Source organism: Telopea speciosissima, chromosome 10 (genome assembly GCF_018873765.1).
Source record: "Telopea speciosissima isolate NSW1024214 ecotype Mountain lineage chromosome 10, Tspe_v1, whole genome shotgun sequence".
Classification (NCBI taxonomy): Eukaryota; Viridiplantae; Streptophyta; class Magnoliopsida; order Proteales; family Proteaceae; genus Telopea; species Telopea speciosissima.
In genome coordinates, this window is record NC_057925.1 from 58,658,409 (window position 1) to 58,685,252 (window position 26,844).

The window sequence follows — 26,844 nt, forward strand, 5'->3', positions numbered from 1 at the left end:
ATCTGATACTTAGTTTCTCTGCTTCTAGTCGAAAACAAAAGAAATTTCCAAAACGCTCCTTGAGGACTTCAGGTCCCAGCAGAACCCAACGAGCAGTCCCTGGCCTTTGCTCTGCATAGTGGAGGCATTTGGTCACTTCTTGTAGTACACAAATTCAAGTATGTGTATGCCTTTTTCCTTGGCACCTTGTAATTCTCTGAATATAGCTTAGAGTTCAGGAATAAGAATGCATTCTGGAGGGCACCCAGCTACCAACACAAAGCAAGGAAGGCAGCAAGGTACCTGACCAAACAACCAAGGCTTGTTTTAAAGGAAAAAAAAGAAAAGAAAGATCAGATGGAGGGAAGAGCTCAAGAGCACTGTCAGACTAGTGGATGAAGGAAACTGGTTGTCCCTTGAACGGATGAATTCCCTCATTTCTTTATATCATATCCATGTTTCTACCTGCAACTTACCATGAACATCATGAACAATCCTTCTAATGATCATGTGGGGAGTAAGAAACTCATCCTCAATACCTTTACCTATTCCTCTCTTTCCTATGTGTTATACTGGTTGAGGCAACAAACCACCATTTCATCAAATTCTCCTGGGTTACAACTATGTTTCATGATGCAAAAAAGATGGAGTTGCAAGGGGAAGCCAATGGAATGCAGAAATCAGACTAAAGCATGCCAAGCAACAGCAGGCTGCGTATATCAATATAACCCACACTTAAAAAAACCCGTCTTTTTGAACACTGTTGGAACCCCTTAATGGCCAAATGTTAGGAAGTCTTGTGTTCCATTTTTTCCCTAGAATCATGCCTCAGTTGGCTCTCCCTGTGCAGAATCAATAGTTAAGAGTTCTTACCATTCATTCATTAGTCATCTATACATGTAGACCAGAATTTATTGGTATTTGGATTTCATGCGATACACGACTTGTTCTTGAATTGATGGAGTCATTGTTCACAGGTAATAAAACCTTCTTTCCACCAAAGATATGGACATCAATTTGTAAATGCAAGATAGATCTAACATAAATCTGTGAGTAAAGGCCCCTTAATCAGAAAATGTGCCAAGGGCCAAAGAATATTAGCTAGTTAAGATAGATATGCAATAGGACTTTGTTGCAATTGATATGGAATTGGATTCAGTTTCCGAGATCAGTGCAGATTTTATGGTTACTAGTGAGTCACCAAATCGTCCAAAGAGGCCAAAAAGAAAGGGCTATTTCTTCTTCTGTTTTTACTGGTTCCAGAGCAGCTTTTTATTTGAAAAGGTTTCCATGCAGTAAGAGCTTCTAGCAAAACTAGAAGTTGAAGTAGAATGTAAATTGTTATCTTTGTTCTCTAAAGATTGGAATAACTTGCGACAACTCGTGAACCATTATTTTTCTTTCCCAAAAGGATTAAGTCTTTAAGAAAGAAGAACTCTTGAACCAAATCACAAGTTAAACCCCTCACAATGGCCATTGTGAATTTCTGTAGCAGTGCCCTTCAGGTTTTTTTATTTAATGCTCTTCCCTCTCCCATCCCCCCTCTCCTTCTGATGTTGATAAACTTTGAAGCACCAGTAGATGAATTTGTTTGGGTTAATGATATGGCCTCATAATAAGGGTGTCAAACTTCAGCCCGAACCAGTTGGACCGATTAAACCAGTTGGTTTAGACTGGACCAAGTTTTTTATCGGTTTGGTTTCAAGTTAGGGTTTTATGGAACCGGTAGACACTGAAAGCAAATAGGACCGATTGACTGCATCAACTGAAATTGAAAACCGGACTGAAACTAATAAAAAAAACTGAGACCTGACAGATATTAACCCGATAAGAAACTGGAAAAAAGAGAGGAGATTTTCCCATTAATTTCCTTATGTATACATGTAAACCTTAAACCGGACTAGACCGAATCCAATAAAATTAAAAAGAAAAAAAAACCTTAAGAAATCAGACCAAACCAGACTGAAACCAAAAACTCCCTTAATGGTTTTGTTTTGGGTTAATCCCATAACAAACTGAAACCGATTCAGGGCCAACTGAACTGGACCGAATCAATTGACACCCTTACCTCTTAAACTGCAATAGAAATGTCTGAGGAATCTTCCAAAAAAAAAATAGCAGTAGAAATATGTCTTGAGAAATCTTCCTAAAAAAATGAAGAAGATGAAAATTAACAAATGCTTCAATTATTGCAGAATTAGATATTAATGGCTCCATATAGTCCCACGAGTCACGACAGCTCCGCCGTCACGCATAAATCAGTTTGAGAAATGCCATTTTGGCTACGTGAGAAGATGAGCCTTGTCATTAGGATCCGAGTAAAATTGGTTAGCAGGGCAAGGAACGACTCTTTTTTTGATGAAAGTGTAATCACACATCAATACTAAAAGGTTAATCAATTTTTGAGACCGTGGAATGGCGGATATACACAACACACATCACACTCACACATCCGATGTGGGATTAAACCTAGACATCTTTTTCTTTTTTTGATGAAAGTGTAATCACACAAACCACACACCAATACAATAAGAAAGGACTCTTGTTTTTGTGATTTTCTCTGTTTTTGTTCCCTATAAAATGATGGCAGCATTAAGATCAAACCATACTACATAGTTTGTTGATAGCTAAACCAGTGAAGTCAGCTGAAACCAGTAAACTAGCACTAGGAGGAATAACAGGATTTCTAATCTTATTTCATCAAACGTAACCCCCTAGCAAGGCCGACTTTTTTTTTTTTTTTTCCTTCTCTATTTTAGCTCTATTAGCCATTTTATGAGCCATAGAAATCCATGTTCTATCTTGTTTCATAATAGTTGTTAGTAAGGTGGCCATATGACCATAATGGCCTTACCAACTCTAATGGGGAATTAAGGAGTAATAAAGGGAGAGGGTGATTCCTAATTGTGAAATATAGCTGATAAGGAAGAAAAACACACGAGGCTCCCATTATTACGGGATTTGTAGAAGGGTCATAATACCCCCACTTCGTTTTATTTTTCCATCAGTCGACTACCCAAATACCTAAGTTAACTCTCCAGATTTTGGTTCGTTTTCTTGGAGTATATATCAACATGTTCCTTCAGTGGATCGATTGTATCTATTGTCGGGCCGTAGCCACTTTAAGTGGTCTCCTTTACATACAAAATGGTTATTTCTCGACTTAAACTCACCACCACTAGGTTGCACTGGAGCAGCCTTACCGTTGCGCTGAGGTCCGCCCTGTACTAGGCAAGAGATAATTGCTTGGTCATGTAAAACTTACATCAATGCGGGGGCCAATAAGAGCACATACAAGGGCATTTCACTGAATGAGATTTTTTAGTTCATTGGAAGCTGAGCGCTGAGCGATCATTTTGCACAATCTTCTGTCCAGGCACAGGAATCACACGACCGATTAGCATTCTTTTTTCCCATAACTAGCGTGGAGCCCTCTACCACACAAGCATTAGACGCTTTAGAGTATTAATAGTCAAAAGAATAGAAAATAGTTGCCATGGCCATGTACAATTTTCACTCCAAACATCTATTGTTGTGCTTCCCAATGATCTTTGAAGTCTTCGGTATAATCCCCTTGCTTTGCTTTTGCCTCCCAATAACATCTTCAGTTTGGTCTCTACCTCTGTTCTTGCAATGGAACTCATTCACCCATGCCATCGACGATTGGTTCCATATGAGATCAGCATATTCTGGATGATCTATGAAAGGATTTCTATTGTGCTGGTAGAGCCTGCAAACTCTCTCATTTCTCAACTGCTCAGCTCTTGATGGTGGATCAAGTCTATTCCATTTCAACAATGTTGAAAGCAAACCCATCTCTCTGTTTCTAATGCTTGGTGAATCAGAAAGATGAAGAATAGGATTTCCACCCACCTGATGAAACCCATAACGTACAGCCATATACATTATTGCCCTCGCAATATCTCCCCTAACCTGTACAGGTGGTGCCCATCTCTCCTTATCTGTTTCAGTATCAGAAGCAGCTTCCTTGTTTGCTGGCTTCACACAATCGATTGAGTTCCTGAGGCATTCTCCAAAGTATTTGTTTCCTCTAGATGAATTTACATTCACATCTGCTGGACGAATATTGTGTAAATCAGTTAAAGATGGGCCATGAGTTAGTCCATAAGAACGAGGCCACAGATGTTCTCTGTTCCATCCTTCAAGTTTTCCTGCTATGGATTTTGAAGCAGATCTCAAGGAGTAAATTTCAATTATATCTGATGAATCATAAGGATTATCAACATCAGCAGCATCAAGAATCTTGAGTGCTTCCCATACCTCTTTGTAGGATAAGGATTGATGATGACTTGAGATGATAGCCTGCAATTCTTTCTTTAGTGCTTCTCCTTCTATCTTCTCAGCACGGGAATAGTAATTGGAAACATCTTCACAAGCAGCAGATCCAACAAATAAAGGAGTTTGATTTCCATGAGCTTCTGAGCAGAGATTGAAGCAGAACAAGTAAATGCTACTGATTCCAGAAACCAGTATTAAAGGGAAATTAAAGCGTCTTAAACACTCAATACAAGCTTCAGAAATCGAATTCCAATTGCTTTCGTTGGAGGAGGAGGAGGGGAAGAGCCATTTTTTGGCTCGGGCTTGCTTCTCAACCCTAATTTCTCGTGGCCGACTCTTCTGTCGAATGGAAGAGTTGAATTTGAATCGTTCATGACATAGAAAACTGTTGGCTCCTCTGAGCTTACAAGCCCTAATGATGTAAGGGTTTTCTCCGACGGCGAATCTGCAATCATGGATTAGTGGATACTCCATTGTTCGAGTTCTGAACTTCCTGCTTGCTTTCTAGTTCTACCATGAAGTTATGAACATTTTTCATTCTTGGGTTCTCTGTTATGCTTCGAAGAATCTGATACCACTCATATTCACCGTAAAAACATCTGACAAAAGGTCTTGATTTAGTGTTACTTTTGTGTCCAATTGATTTGGTGTGAAAGGTTAAATACAGGGCAAGACATTGCTACATGATCGTGTGGCTCTGCATCAGCATAGTGGTCAATAAGAACGGATGAAGGGTATCAAGATGTGATTTTTTATTTCATGGAAGGGAGTGATATTTTTGCGCACTCTTGTGTCTGGGTGCAAGATCCACACAATATAACTTTAATTATGGTGTCAATGTGGAACTGTAATCTAACCTGACCATTTAAAATCAAACCAACCGCATCGAAGCAATTCGGTTTGCTTATTGTTTCAAAGGTTAGAATTTTTTCTCGATTCGGTTAAATTTCAATTTCATGAATAAAACCGTTGAATCAAACCGAATTACCTATTTGAGGGAATGTTGGCTTACAATTAATTTAGTAAAACTCAATACATTTGAAGCTCTATGGGCATTAATTTCAATAAACATAGATATGACGGAATTACAAACAATATAAATGGCATTGATTATGTGCTTCATTTATTTTTTGCCCATTACCTACATAGTGCATTAAAATTCAATTATCAATTCTATGTTTTTATGGGTCATAGTCCTTTATAGCTTACGTAATACGAGAAGATAGATTAATTAAGGAGATTAAGAAAATGCATAATTAAAATAAAATAGAAAATTTAAGGGATAATTGGGATAAAACAAATGATCCATAAATGGGTTTAAACATGTCAGATCGGGCACTCGTCGACCCATCTCCTTGCAATGTGAACGATATGTTTAGCTAAAAAGTCGAGCCAGTTTTGGCCTTTCATCGATCGTCACAGGTCAATCCTACCGTTGTAGACTTAGAATTGACACTCCTAATAAGTCCTACATAGTTTTTTTTTTTCAAAGGGTTAGTGAAAAGAAAGAAAATAATGACAGACTAATGCTTAGCCTATAAAAACTCTGGCACCCGTGTGGTTTCGAGCGTTGTAGGGGGTAATTACGAGAAATAGGGAGTGTTTTGGGGATTTCAAAGGGGTGCTATAGTAAAATGAGTTGGGGCATGCAAAGGGGTTGAAACACTGATATCATGGGGATCTTTAATCCAAAAACTAATAATAATAAAAAATAAAAAATCCCATGTGAGGGCATTTGGTACATTAGCAACAAGGGAAAGTACAGGAAAGGGAATTGAAAATTTTCAAACTTACACATATTAACTTTTGTATTCATTACTTAACATGATTCTAATAATAATGATTTTTTTTAAATGTAATTATTATTTACTTTTCAAACTCAGGGAATTTGGATGCAAACTAAAACGAAATTTAATAGCCAAATGACATATAAAATGATTTGGAATAGCGATATAACCATGTGGGGTAACGATTACAACACTTCTTTTAGATTTGAAATTTCACTGTATGCCAGGCAGCATTATTTTTCCCCAAATGGAAAATTGATAGTCACAATCAGAAAGCGTTCTGGTTAGTTTTTCCATCAATTACCTGCCTCTTACCACATGGTTTCTAGATGAGCTTAAGAGAGAGTGCATTGTGTCTCTCCCAGAAGTGGTGAGGAACACACAATCGAGCCATGAACACAAGGGCTCCGACAAAAGGGAATTTTTTTGTATAGTGATCGCCTTCTCTCCGTATAAATAATACAAGCTCCAATCTTCTAATTATTTTTCTCGAAGATTTCTTGTTCTTCAAACCATCACTAGCAACCAATGTTACACTTTACAATGACATCAATCACAGTAGGGTTGGGATTTCATGGGATCATGTTTATATTTTGCAGTTTTTCAGCTTTCACTTATTGGTGTGTAATGACTCAAGACTCGAGTTTCACGGAACCAAAGCCTTTAATGAAGTTCATCAAATTAAGATTTCAAGGAATTATAAGTTTTAAGGTTTCAGGTACCAGGCAGTTTAAGGTATCACTTTCCCATTTTTGACAAATTTACCTAAGTGGTAGAAGAGGAGGAAAAGAAAAGAGGACACAGGTGAAATCTCAGGGATTTCATTTACAGCTTCTGACCTGGCTAAAAGATTTGCGTTCATTCCTAATCAAACGATCCTGATCATTGTTCAAAACTCATGATCTGATAGATTAGCAGTCAAAATGGTCAGGAACATGAGCACCACAAATGGTTAGGATCTCGACTGACCAGCAGGCCCACAGCCCTGTATCAGTGGATTATGATTCCTGGTTCTTGCAATGACATTGGGTACAAAACTCATTGAACAAATTTAATTCTTCATATTTGGAGAAACCAAGTCTGGATTGTTCATTGCTACCAATTTGATCACACCTAACATGGTTCTTCTGCTGAAGTAATATAGAAAAAGGGTAACTAGGCAAGGGAAGAAAAAGGGGGGAAAGAATAGTGGAAAAGATGAGTGACAAATGTCCTCTTCTAGCTGTGTATGGAAGTGGGAGAAAAAAAAAACAAAAAAGAAAACCAAACTCAAGGTGACAGACCATAGGTTGAAGCGGACAAATCAGGACAGAAGGCATATCTGTCTCTCTTTCTGATCGTAGGAGACCTAGTGCCTTGATTCCTCACCAAATACTTCAGTGTAGCAGACTGGGCACGCCTGAGAAAAATAGATCATCGTAAGTGGGGAAGACTCGAGAACAAACAATATATTCTCAAACTCTCATCTCTGTATTTAATCAGGAGTAATAGAATCTCATTAACTGACCTTGTTGATGCTAAGCCATTTGGCGCCACAGCCTGCATGGTAATTATGTTTGCATGGCAGAGTGATCCGCCGGTCTCCTCTTTTATATTCCATCTGACAAATAACACATCTGTTTTTGCAAGGAATAATGAAAATTACTCTTACTTGGATTAAAAATTGGTATAAATTTTTTTCTTAAGTAGAAGATGATTTTAACATCCAGATACTCCACAAACAAGAAACTGCAATTAGAGCTTCCGAATATCATGACATGTTTACAGCTTATGTAGGCAAAAGGTAAAAGAAAGATTATGAAACTTTCAAGAAGTTCAAGAATCTTGAATGTTACCGTTCACTTCGCGTTTTTCTTCTGAAGAAGCCGCATTTGTATTTCGATATTGGAAGCGTTGCGATAAGTTCTTGAGAAAGACCTCGACTTTGAGTTCCAACTGCCTCACCTAAATCAAGCAATTCCTGTGATGAAAAGTTTGGGTCACTACCCTTATGAATCAACATAAATGCCAATTCACGAAATTGAGAGCAAAAGATAAATAAATACCAATGAGAATGCATCAAAGTAAGGTGATCTGAATTTTTTTTTTTTTTTTTTTTTTTTTTTTTTTGGGGGGGGGGGGAGGGTGGGGCAGGTTAAATAAAAGATTTAATACAAAATTTGAATATCAGATCATTTCTTCCAAAAGAAAATAAAAAGTGCTTACTTATATTCCACATAACCCATCTAAAATCAATTTGAATCATTCTGAATCCCAAGTGAAACAATTGTGGTCATGGAAAAAGATGTCAGTAATGGCACTTGTATCACCAGAAAATCCCACTAAAAGAAATAGCTGGTCATGCAAGAATCTTGAATGAGAGATTCACCCCATCTCCCCAACAGAGGTAGAACTGAAATAATGAACTGATTTTTTCCCATTGATTAGAGACCAATAATAGGTATAGCAGATCAGTATTACAATTTGTTTGAGCCTATACAACCAGAGAGACAATTGTGAAAACATTTTCTTTTTTTTTGTTGAAATTTTCACCCATCATGCATCAAAGTTTGGTGTCCCCTTCATATATAATGACAGGAAAGACATCAGAGATGCATGCATCCAGAGTCCAGTGATGCTTCACCAACACACTGCCAAGGAGCATTATTGTGACCATATCAGGAAACCAAATTTAAACTGAGTTATCAAGTGTCCATTTGTCAATAAGGATGCTAAGCTGTGTACAACAAATTCATAGAACTAATATAACTAATGACCAGCAGTTAAAACGATAACACCCCATCCACTTCCCAAAAGTCTAGATGTATCTTTAACTAGCACTAAGTAATGAATTGGTAAATTCATAATGCATCATATATTAAATTGGAAAAACAATTTTCACGACACTAGTTTGTGTGATACAATAAGATAAGATAAGAACCCGGACACGCAGAGCATGACATAAAATCCGTCTTATTTCCAGTAAGTTGCCATTGACACTTACAAAGATATACAGCACCTCCATATAGTGATTATACACAGAATATAGGCATCATATAACTGTGTAGACATGTCACTAATTTCTAGGGCAGTTATGGATCACAGAAGCGCAATAATTCTTTTTAATTATAATTAGTCAAGGTTGTCAACCTCCACTTCTAACACTGGCCTTCATGATTCTAAAGTTGAACAAAAATTATGAAATTTCCAAACATTGAATCTAATTTAAGAAGTCCTGAAAATAGCTATGAAATGAAGTTTTAAAACCAGACCAGGAATCAAATAAATCCTGTCCAGTTCAAAATATTTTGTTTAGCCACCAGTCCTCTCTAAAAACTAGGAATCCAACTGGGAAATGAACAGATGGCTCACTTCAGTTAAACTTGGTCTGCCTGGTAAGTCCAATTTGGCCCCTAAAACTATGTGTTACTCCATATTCTATGATTAGGTCATTTTCTTATGAAATATTGACCAACTTTGGTGTTTCAATCTTAAAACATGAATCAAATTTCAAGTCCCACAATTTCATAAACTGAGTGAAATTTCAAATAGAACAGAACATATCAGTAAACATAAAGAACATAGCCCCACCCCCCCTAAAATATTGATTTCCGCCTTCTTTCGCTCACAAACTTTATTTTGCGCATCACTCACACAGACACACGGTCTGAAATATCACGTAACACAATTTGTTCATCCAAATTTACATGGTTCCTTTTACTTTTCTCGGTCTGAAATATCATGCAACACAATTTATTCATCTCACAATTATTATGGTTCCTTGTACTTTGCTCTATCTAGCTATCACATCTCATCAAAACACTCGACATGGAAAACATTTAAAAAGAAAAAACAGATGAGAAATTCAAAACATCCTTTGGCTCCCTTAAGCCCTTTGAATTCAAAATCCTTCATCTTTTTTGCAGAAAATGTAAGGAATCATTCATCCTTGTTTCTTCAGGTTGAATCTGACCAAAAGCTCCCATTCTCTTTTCAAGCACCCCTAATACCATTTTTTTACTGTTTACCTTTATTTCTTATCCTAATCAATCCCCAAATCTTTGCTAGTACCACTCGTTTCTAGTCCAAATTCCAATTCATTCAGTCAAAACCCACCACCCTTGTAGGACACCCATTCTGTCCTCTATCAGTATAAGTCACAGTTTAGTGCAACTTTTTTTTAGGGGGGCATGGATTTGTAATTGAAATTGGTCTTCGGCCGATACCGATCCGGATCGGTGGTATGGCAAATAGGGTAAGGACATGTGGTAGTAAGGTTTTAAAAATAATAAAAATGGTAAAAATCAGTATCGGATCAGTATCGGTGTAGGTCGATACCGATACGAATCGGCCGATCCGATACCGATTACTAAAACAATGAGGGGGAGGGGGGCTAATTCTTTAGTGCACTTTAAAATCATAATTAAAGCTGTGTTCTATCCAATTATCTACACTAATTGGTTGCATTGCTTGTCTGTCTGAAGTCAATACATCACCTTTTAAAGTTTTTTTTTTTTTTTTTTGGGAAGGGGGGGGGGGGGGTCTAAAATCTCATGTCACAAAATTACAAACTGGAGTAAAATATAGCCAGCCCCAGATGGTGGAGATACTGAGTCAAGTTTATGCAAGACAAGATTTCACAATTTCGAAAAAGCAAAAATGTCCTAAAGACTTGGCAAAACTAGTATTCAAGCACCATAAACAAAGTAGATGCACCTTATACTAGGTTTGTCCTTGATAGAGTCAACTTTGAAGCATGCTACGAATAAGTCATGATGGAGTGGAAAGGAACATTCACATAACTACGAATTAATGTACAGGTAAGATTCAATCAAGCCAAACAACTATGGGTCCAAAATCTTCCTTGTCTGGAAACCGTATACTGACAGTGATCTGAAGGACCAAGGATCTGGTAGTTTAAGGAAACAAAATGCAACTCTAATTCTGGAACCATAAAATAAAGTGCATATGAAAAAGGGCGTACCCAGTGCACGAGGCTCCCGCCAATGCGGGGTCTGGGGAGGGTCATAATGTACGCAACTTTACCCCTGCTTTCACAGCAGAGAGTCTGTTTCCAGACTTAAACCCATGACCACTTGGTCACAATGGAGCCACCTTACTGTTGCACAAAGGCCCACCCTCTATAAAGTGCAAATGAAATACAAAGAAATACTTTTAAAGTGATATCCTGGATCCAAAGAGCTGCATACTGATAGTGATGCAATTAAAAGAATTATGGGAATAAATGAAGCTACTACGATAAGATCAGAGTGCAGTAAGAAGATAACACATAAGCACCAACCACCTCATGCAATTGTCAATGAAGTCTGAACAATCAATATGTTATTTTTGGCTCACAGAAATCAACTTGTTGAACACTATAAAGTAGATTTTTACACAAGAGGAATTATTCAAAAAGAATAGGGAAGGGCAAAATGCCAGAACTCTAAGGGGTCGAGATTCAAGAAACATCAACTATGAGATTGTAAGCTTGTAACTAAAATGTCAAATCAAGATGGCATGCCACCTATTAACCACCACCTTTGAGTGATAAAATAATCGAAGGAATGTTGATAATGATCTTATTCTTTTTTCTTCTTTTTTTTGGAGGGGGGATAGAAAGAGAAATATTATTTCAAAAAAATAGAGAAAATTACAAGTAAAGTTGTACCCATGAAGAAAGAAACCAGATAAAAACATAAAAAGATATTACTACATAATAAGACAAAAGAAAAAGTACAAAAACACATCCAAGAAAATGCTAGAGTGAAAGCCCACGGCCACGCCCACTGTACAAGATCCCCTTAAGATTATCAAAATATAATAACAAAAATACATTTCAAGACGAAAGTTTCAACAAGGAAAATTGATTGAATAAAGGAAGAAAAATGAACACTGAATGATTTTGAACATCCCCCCCCCCCCCCACAACCAAAAAAAAATCCCATAGGGGAATATATTGTTAATTTCCGTTTATTCAGACATTTTTTTTGTTGATCACGTGTGTTTTCTATATGTGCTACACATAATTAGATCTCTAATAACATCTTTTTACATTAAATTTTGTTCTGACAATAGATAAATTAACATTTGAAATTTTACCTCTGCTCCTAAAACAATCTAGTATTAAGATTCAATATCTTCCATCTTTTCTGTTATGAAGCCAGCTGCAGTGAAGTATTCCTGTCACATGGAGGCATCACATGCACATCCAGACAACCATCATATAGAGGACCTTCTAGATTAGCTGCAAATAAGGGTGACTATATCTATGTCAGGACTATGAGCCAACCTGCTCCACACTTTCCCACAAATAACAGCCCTTCAGAATTCATAAACTGTTGAGTATTTCTAAATAATCAAAAAGCCAGGAAAAGAAATCTCTATGCCATGTAGCAGTGGGATAGACTAAAAACTGACATGGCAAAGAGGCTAAAGTGAAGGAACAAGTGAACCCATTTTGGGACGTCAACTCAGCTTCCACATATCAGAATCGTGTTGCAGCAGGATTTAAATCCTGTCAGCACCTCAGGTTTATTAGGGACAATTTCAAAGGTATGATTCCTCTTTGGTAATTCACTAACATAAATTCAGAAAGGTTTGAATAAAATAAAAGTCCATACAAAATATGCAAGAATATTTCTCCTTGAAAATTATACAGACATTTTTCTTCTTGTAATTGCAAACCATTAGTATCTTGGCATCTCTCTCTTTCTGCCTCTCATCATAAATAACCAGTAACAAATTTATTATTCACAAATAAAAAAATAAAACTAAAACTAAAACCAAACATCAAAGTTGTATTTTGTTCTCAAATGAATGTAGATATAGCATGTTGTAAGAAAGAGATTGTGAGGAATCATATCTAGAAAAGAAATAAAAAAAAAAGAGGAAATCATAAGTCACAAACCTCATAAGTCATGTTATCAGGATCAATGTTGTCTTGCCAAAAGACCTGCAACAATAATGAGGAACAGCAGCACAGTTTTGTAAGTTACAATATGGTTATTAAATAGTTGTAAGCAAAATGGAATCTCAAGGTAATTCTCTTTGGCATTTGAAGCTTGAGAAATATTTGGTTATTCAGAAAAAAATTTACATATAATGCTTCGTAGAAGATCTGCAGATAAGAAAGCTTCATACCTGAGAGCTTCGAGCATTATGATTACCCCGAATGCCTGCCAAAATTTGACAAAAACTAAGACAATTAAAAGTATGTTGAATCTCTACATACATAGGAATATAATATCACTGAATAAAATTATAGAAAATATAATTAGCGCTTACGCACTCCAAGTAGGACTGGATGGAAGTTAGTTAGTTACAATTTCAAGAACACATGGATGGATTAGTACAAGGTTTTAGTCAAGGAGAAAAGATTATTATAGGGGGTGATTTAAATAGACATATTGGGAGAGATCGTAGAGGCTATAAAGGTGTACATGGAGGATATGATTTTGGACATAGGAATGAGGGGCTTCAATGTTAGATTTTATTGTGGCTTACGATCTATCCATTGTGAACCCATACTTTGAAAATAGAGAGGATCATTCAATTACCTTCAAGAGTGGGCATCATGGTAGCCAAATACATTTCTTTCTAATAAGAAGGTCCTATAGGTTGTTATGTAAGATTGTAATGATATACCGAGGGAGAGCCTAAGCACACAACGTAGATTAGTGGTCATGGATACGTATCTCATTCCGAATCGTAAGAAAGGTGAACCTATTTGCCCTAGGATAAGTGGTGGAGCTTAAAAGGAGATATTTTGAAATCATTTACTAATAAGTTGGGCAAACAAAGAAGGTGGGACTTTGATGGAGACACTAATAAAATATGGAATGAGATGACTATTGTATTAAGAATGTTGCTAAAAATGTCCTAGGCAAATCAAAAGGAAAGCGTCATTCTTCTAGGGAGACTTAGTGGTGGGATGATGAGGTTCAAGCAGTCATCAAGGCTAAGAAAGCCAGTTTTAAGACATGACAAAGGACTAAGGATGTAGAGGATCTAAAAGGATATATATTTTCAAGAACTGAAGCTAAGAAGATTGTGGGAAAAGCAAGGGCGAAACAATATGAAGATCTTTATAACAAACTACGCACAAAGGAAGGGGAAAAGGCTATCTATAACAGAGCTAAAATGAGGGAAAGGAAGAGTAGAGATTTTGACCATGTTAGATGTATTAAAAGTGAAAATGTTAATGTACTAATAAGGGATGAGGACATTAAGGAGAGATGGAAAGATTATTTCTACAACCTACGAAATGAAGACATTTTGAGTAATAGTGTCTCAGAAGGCTGCATTACCCATCATGAAACCATATGGTGTAGATATATACGAAAAATTAGGGTGTCTAAAGAAAAAGAGGTTTTAAGGAGGATGAAAGTACACAAGACACCAGGTCCAGATGGGGTCCTAATAGAAGTGTGGAAGAGCTTCAGAATCTATGTTTTATCTTGGCTAATCAAGTTGTTTAATAAGATTATGAGCACAAGGAAAATGTCAAATGAATAGAGGAAAAGCATTGTGGTTCCGATCTATAAAAATAAAGGTGATATTCAGAGCTGCAATAACTATAGAGGCATAAAACTAATGAATCATACTATGAAATTACGCAAGAAAGTTATTGAAACTCGTCTGAGACAAGAAACTACTATTTCGAAGAACCACTTTGGTTTAATGCTAGGAAGATCCACAACAGAAGCTATTTACATACTTAGAAGGCTCATACAATAATTTAGAGATTGGAAGAAGGATCTTTATATGGTCTTTATTAACCTAGAAAAAGCTTATGACAGAGTCCTTAGAGAGTTGATCTGGCAAGTACAAGAGAATAGAAGTGTTTCAAGTAAATATGCGGACATAGTTACAGATATGTATAATAGTGCGGTGGCTAGTGTAAAGCCCGTGGGGGGTCAAGGTAGTGAATTCCCAATCACAATTGGGTTACATCAAGGATAAGGCTGAGTTGTTGTAATTGGGTTACATCAAGGATCAGCTTTAAGCTCTTATTTGTTTGCGCTTATCACAAATGATTTAACCAGAGACATTCAAGATTAGGTTCCTTGGTGTATGCTTTTTACCAAAGATATTGTTTTGGTGGATGAGACAAAAGCAGTGATTAATGCCAAGTTGAAGTCATGGAGATCAACCTTAGAATCAAAAGGTTTTAAGTAAAATGAAAACGAAGTATATAGTGTGTAACTTTAGTTACACTAGAAACGGATAATGAGGCGGAAAAATTCATGGGAGGGAGATTCTGCAAAAAAATTATTTTAGGTATCTAGACTCAATCATAAATCAAGAATGTGATATACAGGATGATGTTTCACAGAGAATTAAAATAGGATGGACGAAGTGGAGAGGTGTGTCCGGTGTGTTGTGTGATCTAAGTATTCCTTTAAAACTAAGAAAAATTTTATAAAACCGTCATAAGATCGGCTATGATGTATGAGAAGAATGTCAGGTTGTTAAGAAGCATCATATAGATCAACTCAATGTAGCGGAGATGAGAATGTTTAGATAGATGTGTGGCAAAACTAGGAAGGATAAAGTTAGGAATGATCGCATTAGAGTTGATTTGGGAGTAGCTCTGATAAATGTAGGTGAATCAAAATGATAACATCCACCCAATGATGCAGTTAAATCACCTAAATGGGCTCATTTTACTGGAAATAAGCTTTGGGATGGGTTATATATGTGTTGGGCCTTTGATTCCATAGGTTTTCTTTGTAATGGGCCACTTTAATGGGCTTATAATATGGGTATATGCTAGGCATACGGCATTAGTTAGTTAAGTGACTTTATTTCTTTATTTTACTTGTTATTAAGTATATTAGTTAGGTTGTATTAGGATTTTATAAGTCCAGTCCTGTTTTGACTCTGTTTCCTTTATTATTTCACTTTCCTAGTCAATTTAGGTTACCTTATTAGTTAAGGATTGGGTTAGGCCTTTCCTATTTAGTGCAGTCTATTTTTGAGTCTTCTATATAAGTTTGTAAGGGAGGCTAGCATTGTACACAAATTTAGTAAAGAAATTGCAGCATTGATCAAGACCCCTTGTGCTTGATCAAAGAACCCCTTGTGTTTGATCAAGGAACCCCTTGTGTGCGATTAGGATAGGTTGGTGTTTGATCCAATCGAGCCACCTTGAGGTGTGAAGCCCAGGTGTTATTTCTGTAGTTCTTATTACTCCATCATCTTCTTCATCCATTAACAAGTAAAATCTATTTCTGCGAATTTGCTGCAACTAGAACCTATGCTTCTAAAAGATCATATGCAAGGTGTTTTTTGCATGAATTAGAGATAGTTTGATCGAATGTTCCTTTCACCTATTCATGAATTTGATCCGAGTTTGAAGTAATTCTGACCTGCTGATTTAAAATTATTAGAGTTTTCCTATTCTACCCCTATATAGCTACTGTTCTAGGCTTGTGTTAGTGAATCAATTCCCTGATTTACTTTTCAGTTTTGTTTACTGTTCTTCAGTCCATATGCAGAATCGATTTAGCAACCTAAACCAACCTAATCCCTGATTTCTGAAACTTTTCTTGGATTTGGAAATTACTGTATTGCCCCTACTTGCTTACTGTTTACTTCTTCATCAATTTCTTTGTTTTCTATTCTTGCTTGCTGAATTTTTACCTAAATACCCTTCTCCTAGATCTGCTAGGATTCTCCCTATGATCTGAACTATTCTTTGATTTAAAGATCTTGACTATTGGTACTGTTTTGAGTTTTTCAAATTCAGTACTAAATTACCCAAAAATACAGATACGACACACACATGACAGAATTACAGCAAGTAAGCTAGTTAGTCTCTCTGAATGATGTAAAAGGGCGAAAAAAAGTATTGAAACGTATGTAAAGTTCCCCATAAGCCAACGTCTTAGTTGGGAGGATCATCAAAAGCCACAAAATTCTCAGCCCAAAGCTCAAGTGAATGCTAAGATTGCATGTGCAAAATAAGGAATACAATATTTCACTCTAAATCAATGGTTGAGTCAGAATGGTAGAATTACACCAATAGGCTAATTAGTCTCCACTGACTGATGGTAGCTTCAAAGAAAGAGATTCATCAGGGATCATCCTAGTATTCATGGGGGGAAAATGTAAGTTCCCAAAAAGCCAACCTCTCAGTTGGGAAGATTGTCAAAAGCCGCAAAAGTCTCAGCCCAAAGCTTAAGTGATCGTGAATGGAAACATGCACATGCAAAATCAGGTTCAAGAATCACAAAATGAAATGAACCCATTGGCACTTGGCAGGCCAAGGACCCACTGAATCTCAGACAAGAACCTTTGAGTTGGAAAGATCTTCAAAAAGCATTGTTGCAATATCAGAAAATAAGAACCAATAGAATAGAGAAAGAAGAGACAAAGGAGTAGGAAGGGAGGCTGTTGTGAGAACTACAGCCGATACCCACTCCTCTCTCACAGACCTTTATTTATAACTTCAGAAGTAGAAGAGAATAGAAATCTTTCCTAATTAGAGTAGGAACGAAAATAGAAAGACAATCCCCTAAAAAAAATAGAAACTACTAAAAGAGCAGGAACTAAAAGAAGAAACATATCCACGATAGAGGGACTACCTCTATCGTGATTTACATAAGGGCACCACGATAATTTTAACAAGCATAGAGGTTCGAAGTTCATGTGATTATTGAGAAAATGCAAATCAGGACCAAGGAGAAGAAAAGGAGCAGGAGCCATTTGGGAGAGCACAGGTTCATTGATTCCCCTGAAGCCAACCTTAGAGTTAGGGAGATCTTCCAATAGACATAGAGGTCAAGGCTCAAATAAACGATGTTGTGAACATGCAAAATAAGGAGACAATGACACAGAATAATGACTTGAAGCCACCTGGATACCACCAGACATTTGTCAATGAATATTAACCACAACATATCACCAATCTGATTCTGTATCCGGAGGAACATCACCAAAAATTCAATATAGTCAACGCAGAAGATTAAGAACATATCACACAAGAACAAAGTAGGATTTTCAGTATCAACAGAGATAAACAATTAAACATTGAAGGAATTCTGTGGTGATGTTGAATTATTTCCGAGGGACAAGGGAGTACCGTATTCTATTATATTTTATGGTTGGTAATAGTCATAATCTTCTTGTTGCCTAAGTATCTAGGATCCATATATATATATATAGCTTATCAAGTTTCAGAAGCAACTTTTACAGTACGTAAACTCATCTGACAAGGTACTGACAAGCTCTAGGGACAGTCAATATCCAGCAAAGACATTTGTTACTTTGCATTAGAGGATCTATGCATCCAATTGTTGACAAGAACCAGCTGGTACCCAATCAAATAGCTAAAAAATTGTACAAATCCAGGCAGTGGTCCAATCAAAGGTTTGATCCAGCACATCAATATGGAAATATAACAGTAGGACAAAACTTGAGGAGCTATAACTTACATTCTTCTGGGCTGGTGATGTTGTTTACACTGGCATTTTCTCCTCCCGGCATAACTACAGGTACAGTTTCTTCACTGTTCATTGTGAAAGGGTTTTCCCAAGCCCTCTGACCTCCATCAATTCTTGGAAAATGATCATTTACCTCATAGGCATAATACGAAGTGCTCCCAGGACCAGACAATCCAAATTTATACGAATTTGCATGCATGGACCAGTATGTACTCTCCTGCATAGAAAGTGGAAATAGAATTTTTCAGTTTATATGGAAGTTTTCTTTAAAAAGCAATCTTTACAAAGCCGTTATGCAATTAAAAATACAGAAATAAGCACAGATCAAAAGAAGCAGACAACAATTTAAAAATTATTGGATGATTATTCTTAGGGGCAACCAGAAAGCAATAAATTTCTCTTATAGATGAATAGACCAACAAATTTTAGTGTTCTTCGCATTTTCTTTTTCCTTTTTTTTCCTTTTAACCGTTGACAATCACTACTCTCCTTCATATCTCCGTGGAAAACAGGGACATGGAGTCCAAGTTGACCACATGGATTTGCAAATATTCAGTATGATTGACACCAGAAAGCTCAGGAGAATTTGTAATAACAATCTATTCAGAGATCAAGAAATCAAATCAACTGGCAGATTAAGTTACCTGATCATGCATTGCTCCTGCAATGGCAAAATCTGCCTGACCATATACAAGACCTTCAAACAAATCCATAAAACTTTCGGTAGTAGTATAAGGAAATCCGGTATTTATGTAATGAACCTCCATTTGTCGGTTCCCATTCATTTTGAACCAGCCTTGTGAGAAATCTGCAGAAACCGGACTTAAATAACGACAACCTGAACTACTTCGCGGTGGAAACGGTCGGCCTGAAACTGGAAAACCACGAAGATCTCTAGATAGTACCAGTGATCCTCACAAAATTCAGGAGACCAGGGAAACTCAACAATGCTTAAACATAACTTGTTTCGCTATCAGGCTCCGTTTAGCAATTCCCTGAAAGAAAAGTAAAACCAAATCAGCTAGAGATATAAAAAATCTACAATTACTCCTAGTTTCAGAAAATCCTCTTCAGGTTCTTTCATCATCCACCTTAAATTCTTTTTTCCCTAGAGCATTGACAACTATTGGATACAAATCATGCAGAAAAACCATGCTGTTACCAAAATCAATTTCGAATATTTTCGATTGGCCACATCCTGGTTTGTCTGAATTAGTCGGGAAGAGAGAGTTAGAAACGAAAAGACTCCAGAATATCACTACCTGATGAGAGCAGGGTAATATACTGTCAAAGCCTGAAACAGCATTGATGCCTCTCTTCAGTTTACTGCAACTTCTCAACGAAACAGAAGATAAAATATTAGAATTCCGAGCAAACTAACGCTAGACATTTCTATAACATCTCTTTTTAAGAGAAACGTCAAGAGGATCAAATAGTAATGCAACAAAGGCATCATTAATACCTCATTTAACAATAACTCTGCACATTTCCATAAAATTTCTCCTGCAATCCAGCGATCAGTCCACCAAAAAAGTCACACAAGGAGGGGAAAAAAAACAATAGACAGCGAAAGAATCAGATTTTCCGTCCGCAGAAAGAAATAACTACATAAAGCCTTTATCATCTGTCAAACATTATTGCCTCTATCTTCTGCATCTCTGCAATCTCTCGCATCACAAAAAACAGAAAACGATAAATAAATAACATTCGATAAAAGACCATTTACCTCATTTTTCCATCGAACATGACCGAATTTCTCTCTGAAAAGCAACAATGTGGGTGATTCTGCGGATCGTGAATCAACAAAGACAAGAAAACCAAAACAATGAGATGCAAAAGAAGGCAAAACAGAAGAAGTGGAAGAAAAACTCAAAGTGAAACTGAAAGCTTGAAACTCTAGATGATAAAGACACAGAAAGAGAGTTTCAGGACACACATTGATCGCTTTCAGGTTCTTAGCAGACAAACGGAAGAGCTAAGCTGCCCAGGCCGGTGTCTTGTGAAGAGCACCAGAAAGCGAAAGGAAATGGGTTTCGTTTTTGTCTCTCTCTCTCTCTCTCTCTTTGCTTTCTCTTTTCCTTCTTATCCATCCCTCTAGTCTCTCCTCATCTGGCGCTTTTATGCTGGAGTTCAGGAGCACGCGACATCAACCAGACGAGAAGACTGCGACATCTCACGACATGTGAGATATTGTAAGCGATAAATTGAAAAACAAAGAAATTTTGATCCTCCTACGTGGAAAAGGCTGATAATGACGATTTTGAGGATTTAATATGACAGAAAGAACGCAAACAGGCTGCGTAGCGTAGCATACCCTACGCTTTCTATAGTTTCTTTTCTAACCCTAATATTTTCTTTCTAGTTTTTTTTTTTTGTCTTTTTTTTATATTTAATAGGTTGTTCTGTGGTTTCTACCTAGTGATTATTCCCTTGCATCAATCAAAACTTGGGCTTGATGATAGATTCATAACCAAGTCTATAGAGGCAATTATTTCTTTTATTCATTGCCTTACCTGCACCTGAAGTTGATATGAAGCCAAAATTTTCATATCAACAAAAAGAACATCATAACTATTTTCTTATTTTTTATTCCATTTATTGTATTGGAGCTTATCTTTTTTGTGATTAACAGTGGTGGAAGAGACCTGAGTGGGAATAAGCTCACAAATAAGCTCCTTTGATCAGGAGTTCACATTTATGCATGAGGCTCTTCGTGTAAGCTGCAAAAAAGATACCCTGTTAGAGTTGTGAGGTAAGATTCACCTTGGATTCATTTTCATGCTATTACACACAAGGAGTGTAAACATAGGGTAAATTGTCCTTGTCTGTCTACAATTTGGTTCGTCTTACAAAAATGTAAACTTATTAGATGCCTTGTAGACAGGCAAGGACAATTTACCCTATGTTTGCACTCCTTGTGTGTACTAGCATGAAAACGAATCCAAGGTGAATCTTACCTCACAACTCTAATAAGGTATCCTTTTTTATAGTTTACACGAAGAGCCTCATACATAAATGTGAACTCTTGATCAAAGGTTTGCAGCTTATTTGTGAGCTTATTCCCACTCAGGTCTCTTCCACCATTGCCAATCAAAAAAAAAAGATGAGCTCCAATACAATAATTGGAATCAGACATAAGAAAATAGTTATGGTGTTCTTTTTGTTGATATGCAAATTTTCGCTTCATATCAACTTCAGGTGCAAGTAAGGCAATAATAAAAGAAATAATAGCATAGACCTAGTTATGAATCTATCATCAAGCCCAAGTTTTGATCAATGCAAGGGAATAATCACTAGGTAGAAACCCCAGAATATCACATTAAATCAAAAAAAGACATAAAAAAAACTAGAAAGAAAATATTAGGGTTAGAAAAGAAACTACAAAACTAAACAAATCGAAACCTAAAAGAAAGAAAACTAGAAAACATGGATCCAAGGAAAGACAAGTCTAAAAGAAGGAAACTAGAAAGGTATGGATCTAAGATAATACAAACTAGGAAACCAGATCTAAAGCACATAAACGAAAGAAACGAAATCTACAAACAATCACGATCGAAGCAACAAACTAAGAAAAGTAGCAAACAAAGTACTGCTAAAATCAAAGATAGGTAGGGTATCAAGAAGAAACAAAGAGATTAATGCAGTTAAAAACGAGATCGAATAAAAAATAAAGCACAAATCCAAACAGAGTAGGTAAGGAAACATTGTAAGAAAGCGAGTCAAACAAGAAAACACTAGATCTTAACAGAGCAAGTGAGAAAAGTAGGGTTTGGCAAGCAAACTAGAGATTTATTGCAACTGCAGTCAAACCAGAAACCCTAGCTTGAAGATCCGGGTTAAGGATCAGAGAAGAAACCCCCTGGCGAGACCATGGTGTGATGGTCACAGCGGCACCGTCCGGCACTCGTTTCAGTTTTTCTGGATTTTTTTTGCTCCGATGGGTACTCTGGCAAATCGAGAGGAATGAGGGATTAGGTTCGCAGTGAGAGAGAGAGAGAGAGGGAGGAGTGGAGAGAGGAGTGAGAAAGTTCGAGAAAGAGGAAAGAGAATATAAGATGTTAGGGTTGAGGTCAAAATTTTTGGTCTTTCAAAATAGGCTGTTGGATGTCGAGTGTAAACGTGTCATCAATCTAAGGGGGGAAATTGGAGAAATGGAGGATGTAAAAAATGGAGCGGATAAAAATCCGATTTAACTATTTAAGCCTTAAAGGTGTCGACTATTGGCTGATCGGGATCAGTATTGGTATCCATACTAGATCAAGTATAGGCTCGTATCAGCTGTATCAGACAATTTTATCCTAAAAACACTGATATCATACCGATCTATATCGGATTGATATATCGATGACTAGCAATATTGGCAATTTGAGATCGATACTTTAAACTATGTTGTCCTCCCTCCTATGAAATGACATATCTGTCACCTATTGTGGGAGGAGAGAGATAAACACAATCACGTGCTTAATTAGGAATATTGGCATTCATCCTTTTAGGGGGGAAAATCCTGAAAGGCAGCGCGGGCCTTGCGCCAAGTCACAGAGGGGCACGAAATGACCGCCTCACACTCCATGAAAGGTGGAAAATCTCACCCTTGTAGATGCTTCCAAGAACACTCCCAAGTCCCAGTGCAGGGACCATGCTGCCTTTCAGGGAACCCTCTCCCATCCTTTTATTATTTCAACCATTGTTGTGCACTCTTTTAGTAATTTTAGATTTTCATTGCTTTATTTTGTTACTTTGTCAACTTCATTTGATCATAGCTTGACATCTATATCAGGAATCTGATCGGGATCAATCTCAACCTATATTGATCTGAATTGGATTTCTGCTTTTAATAAAAGTCGGTTTTTGTCACCTTTTACAATTAGGTTGTACTAGTGGATCAGTATTGGATCAGTCAAGAATCAGGATCACCCTCGGCTAATATTGATCCAATTCGGGCGATTCCACCTATTGGAGAACAATTCCTTGAACCATGTGCAAGAGACCTTAGCATCTATCTATCCTCTAAACTTGTTGGATAAAATCCCGTACTCGAATGAAAGAAAAGGATCCAAATTCCATTCACTACAGGGAAGGGAATACTGTAGTTGTGAATCTTTACAGTAGAAGGATAAGCAAAATTATGAGGAAATTTTTTTCTAAAAGAAAATTGAAGCAACTCAAATTTGAAAATGTGAAATAAAAAAAGAAAATTAATTAGAGTGTTGTTGCTTAATAAGGAATAAAGTACAAGATAACAAGTAGGATCACTTAACTCAAGAGTTAGACAATATCACTTAACTGTGGGGTTTCTTGGGACTCACTCACTTAAGTGTGGAATTTACTCATCACTAGAGGATCTCAAACTCACATTGAAGTTCACATTGACACACTCAAGAGTACAATAAACACAAAACATTAAGCCGCCTCATCCTCTTTTTTTTTGGGTAAACTAAGCCTCCTTCTTCAAACTATAGAAAAAGAACCGTTAAAAGTGAGTCATTAGAGTAGGAGGGAAAAATAAAGGAGCACTTAGTGCTCATTCCATTACATTATTCCATGTCCTTAAAATATGAAATTAAGAAAGGGAGTGTCTAAATGACAAATCTATAGGTTTATTTAGAATTTGACGCCTTCATTTATTTGCTCATTGTGTTATTTCCAAAAGTATTTAAGCTAGAACTATTAAAAAGATTAAAAAGCAAATGTTAAAACCATAGTTGGAATACCGGTTTTAACTGGTTTGAATCACCTGAGGAATCAAAAATTTGGAAAACCTGGTCAAGAGTCGTGTAAACTAGGTTAGGATAAAACATGATGAGACTCGGTCATAAATCATCCGAGTCAAATAAGACTTCGTATTTTACCTGAGTTATGACAAACTTGACAAGTTTAGTCCGTTTTTTTTTTTCAAAAATCATAAAGTTGATTCACTTAAAAATTGGGTTGAGTAAAATAGTAAATCTGTATTCTAAAACAATAAGAACTCCTCATCTCCCTTCTATTGGTCAGTGTTATAAACTCAAAATGCATTGATATGTGATTCTTTGCTTTTCTGGTTTTTTCGATAATTTTCTATATTTTTTTATTTTTTACTAATTTATATATATTTATTGCATTAAAAATAAAAGAAAACATGACTCGCTTTGACCGAGTTTGACAAGGCCGAGTCACCAGGTTTTTTTGAAAAAGAAGTCGAATCAGAAAACCTAGTTTTCCAGCTATGGTTAAAACTATACAAAACAATTGAAAGAAAACTATTTTTCATCAAAATAAATAAAGGACGGAGCTTCCCTCCACCTAGGATCCCATTCACCGAGGGGCAAGAGAGGGCGGGAAATTAGGGGTGTAAATGAATAGTCAAAATCCGTTTCCGTATCCGTGTATGTATCCATTTAGCACTATCCGAATCCATCCGAAAACTACACGAATGCGGATACAGATAGGCTATAGCTATCCGAAAAGCTATATTTACATGTAAACGGATAAAATATCCAATCCGTATCCGTGTCCATATCCGTTTAGCACTATCCGAATCTGTCCGAAAGCTAATCGAATGCGGATGCGGATATAGCACTATTTGAGTCGAATTCGATCCGTTTACATCCCTAGCGGAAATGGGTATCGAGAGGGTATTTTGGAACATACAAAAACCTAGGATGGTGGGTGAACCGTCCTCTATGGGCGGAGAAAAACTTTGGCCAGAAATTAAAAGAAAACTACTTAGCTCATTAGGATAGCAAACATTTTGGTTCATTTTGAATACCGTTTTGAATCATAGCAAGGTTTTAAAAGACTATCCATGGGTCGAGGGATCAGTATCAAATGAGTTATATTGGCCAACTTACCACAGGACAGGACCTTTACCAAAAAAAAACTTACCACAGGACGACCGAGACTGATCCAACTCATAATATTGAATACTGCAAATCTCCTCATTAACCAGGCAAATATCAGCTACAGCAAGCCGAGTTAACTCAAAATCGACCAAGAACGGTTCGTTCAATGTCGAGTTCCAATCCCTAAATCCTTGGGACCATTAGCAAAGAATTTGAATGTGGTTAGATCAGTCAAACCATCGCTCTCTCCTGAGCAGTTTATGACGGTGTCAATATTTTAGGGTGAATACAAGGTTGGTTTATTAAAACCATTTTAGGTTTTAATTGCAAACTACAGGCTTCGATATTCCTTCTCTTTTGTTGTTTTTTTTTTTTCTTAAATTCATAATGGCAGGAGGATCGCGGATTGGGTTCCTCTCTTTAGAGGGCATCGCCCAATGAGGCATCAGAAGGGTGGGTTGTGCACACATCCCAATGGCTGACTAGGCATGTGCCAGGATGTGTGCGGCACAACTCAGCCTTCGAATGCCTCATTGGGCAGTCATTGGGCAATGCCCTCCAAAGAGAGGAGTCGATCCCGAGGATTCCTGCCTGGCTGCGTGATTACTATGTCAACATGGTGGTCAATGGGAGCATGCACACAGGCATTCAACTAGGACATGGGGTGATCATTTCATGGCGCCCTATATTTGGGCGTAGGGACATTCATTTTCTCATAATATTATTTCGGGAGAAAGTTCTCTGCCAGCACTCCCATGAGTCTCTCTCTCTCTCTCTCCTTCCCATTTGGAAAGACACCTCTGCCCCCTTGTTTTGAGGAGGAGAGAGATAGACACATGGGAGTGCTGGCGTAGGCTACACTCCCGGACAGAAAACTTCTTCCCTATTATTTCACTCTAATTGTAATTTGGGAGAAAGAATGCTACCTGGTTGAGTGCAGGGCACGCAGACACAGGGCCACGTAAAATGATCGTCATGCCTTCAAGTTTTTCTGCCCTTCCATGGAGGTGCAGTAGTCATTTCACGCGGCCCTATGTCTAAGTGCAAGGGCCACGCATCGCACACGACCAAATAGCGTTATCTTCCTCTTATAATTTTTAGACAACCTTAATCTATCAAACTTTTTTCGGTAGAACAGAATGTTTGTTTCATGTCCTTTTGCATACCAACCCAACATTATTCCATGGAAGGTCAAACCCACTTAAACCAAATCCAACCTAACAAACAGTGAGAGGGCAAGGCAAGCCATGGTTTTAGCCACTCAATCAAGGAGAGAAATGTTTAAATAAAGGGAAAAACGCTCTCTTTGCTGTCAGGGGAGACTACTATAGCACCCTTTCTTTGTATCTCTCTCCTCTTCACATGAAATGACATTGTTGCCCACTCATGTATGAAAACTTTTTCTCCCTCCCACCTTGTTGGTGCACTCCTCCATATTGCTTGCCCTGAGGACCCTCTCCCATAATAAAAATAGGGAAAAGATTTTCTGAGCTAGGGAAAGGTATGCTAGCATCCTCTTTTTATCTCTCT

The 26,844-nt window shown here is 37.2% G+C and overlaps 2 protein-coding genes across 2 annotated transcripts; both read right to left on the reverse strand.

Moving 5' to 3' along the window:
- Positions 1-3,492: 3,492 nt before the first annotated feature.
- On the reverse strand, positions 3,493-26,426 carry LOC122643814 (extracellular ribonuclease-like). Its single transcript, XM_043837391.1, has 3 exons — positions 26,421-26,426; positions 20,808-20,817; positions 3,493-4,788 (listed from the first exon to the last, which is right to left on the reverse strand). The coding sequence occupies exon 3, from the start codon at positions 4,750-4,752 to the stop codon at positions 3,493-3,495; it is 1,260 nt and encodes a 419-aa protein (XP_043693326.1). The 5' UTR covers positions 4,753-4,788; positions 20,808-20,817; positions 26,421-26,426.
- On the reverse strand, positions 7,107-19,502 carry LOC122642971 (E3 ubiquitin-protein ligase BIG BROTHER). Its single transcript, XM_043836598.1, has 8 exons — positions 19,399-19,502; positions 19,138-19,301; positions 18,485-18,710; positions 13,188-13,222; positions 12,955-12,999; positions 7,901-8,025; positions 7,573-7,681; positions 7,107-7,464 (listed from the first exon to the last, which is right to left on the reverse strand). Exons 2-8 carry the CDS (start codon positions 19,276-19,278, stop codon positions 7,414-7,416), a joined length of 732 nt encoding a protein of 243 aa, XP_043692533.1. The 5' UTR covers positions 19,279-19,301; positions 19,399-19,502; the 3' UTR covers positions 7,107-7,413.
- Positions 26,427-26,844: the final 418 nt, after the last annotated feature.

Excerpts from the sequence above, each read along its gene's own strand:
- LOC122643814 (XM_043837391.1), bottom strand. The coding sequence starts at position 4,752 with ATGGAGTATCCACTAATCCATGATTGCAGATTCGCCGTCGGAGAAAAC.
- LOC122642971 (XM_043836598.1), bottom strand. The coding sequence starts at position 19,278 with ATGAATGGGAACCGACAAATGGAGGTTCATTACATAAATACCGGATTT. Across the intron at positions 13,000-13,187 it reads ATAATGCTCGAAGCTCTCAG|GTCTTTTGGCAAGACAACAT; the intron begins GTATGAAGCTTT and ends TTATTGTTGCAG. Across the intron at positions 8,026-12,954 it reads CTGATAACATGACTTATGAG|GAATTGCTTGATTTAGGTGA; the intron begins GTTTGTGACTTA and ends TTTTCATCACAG.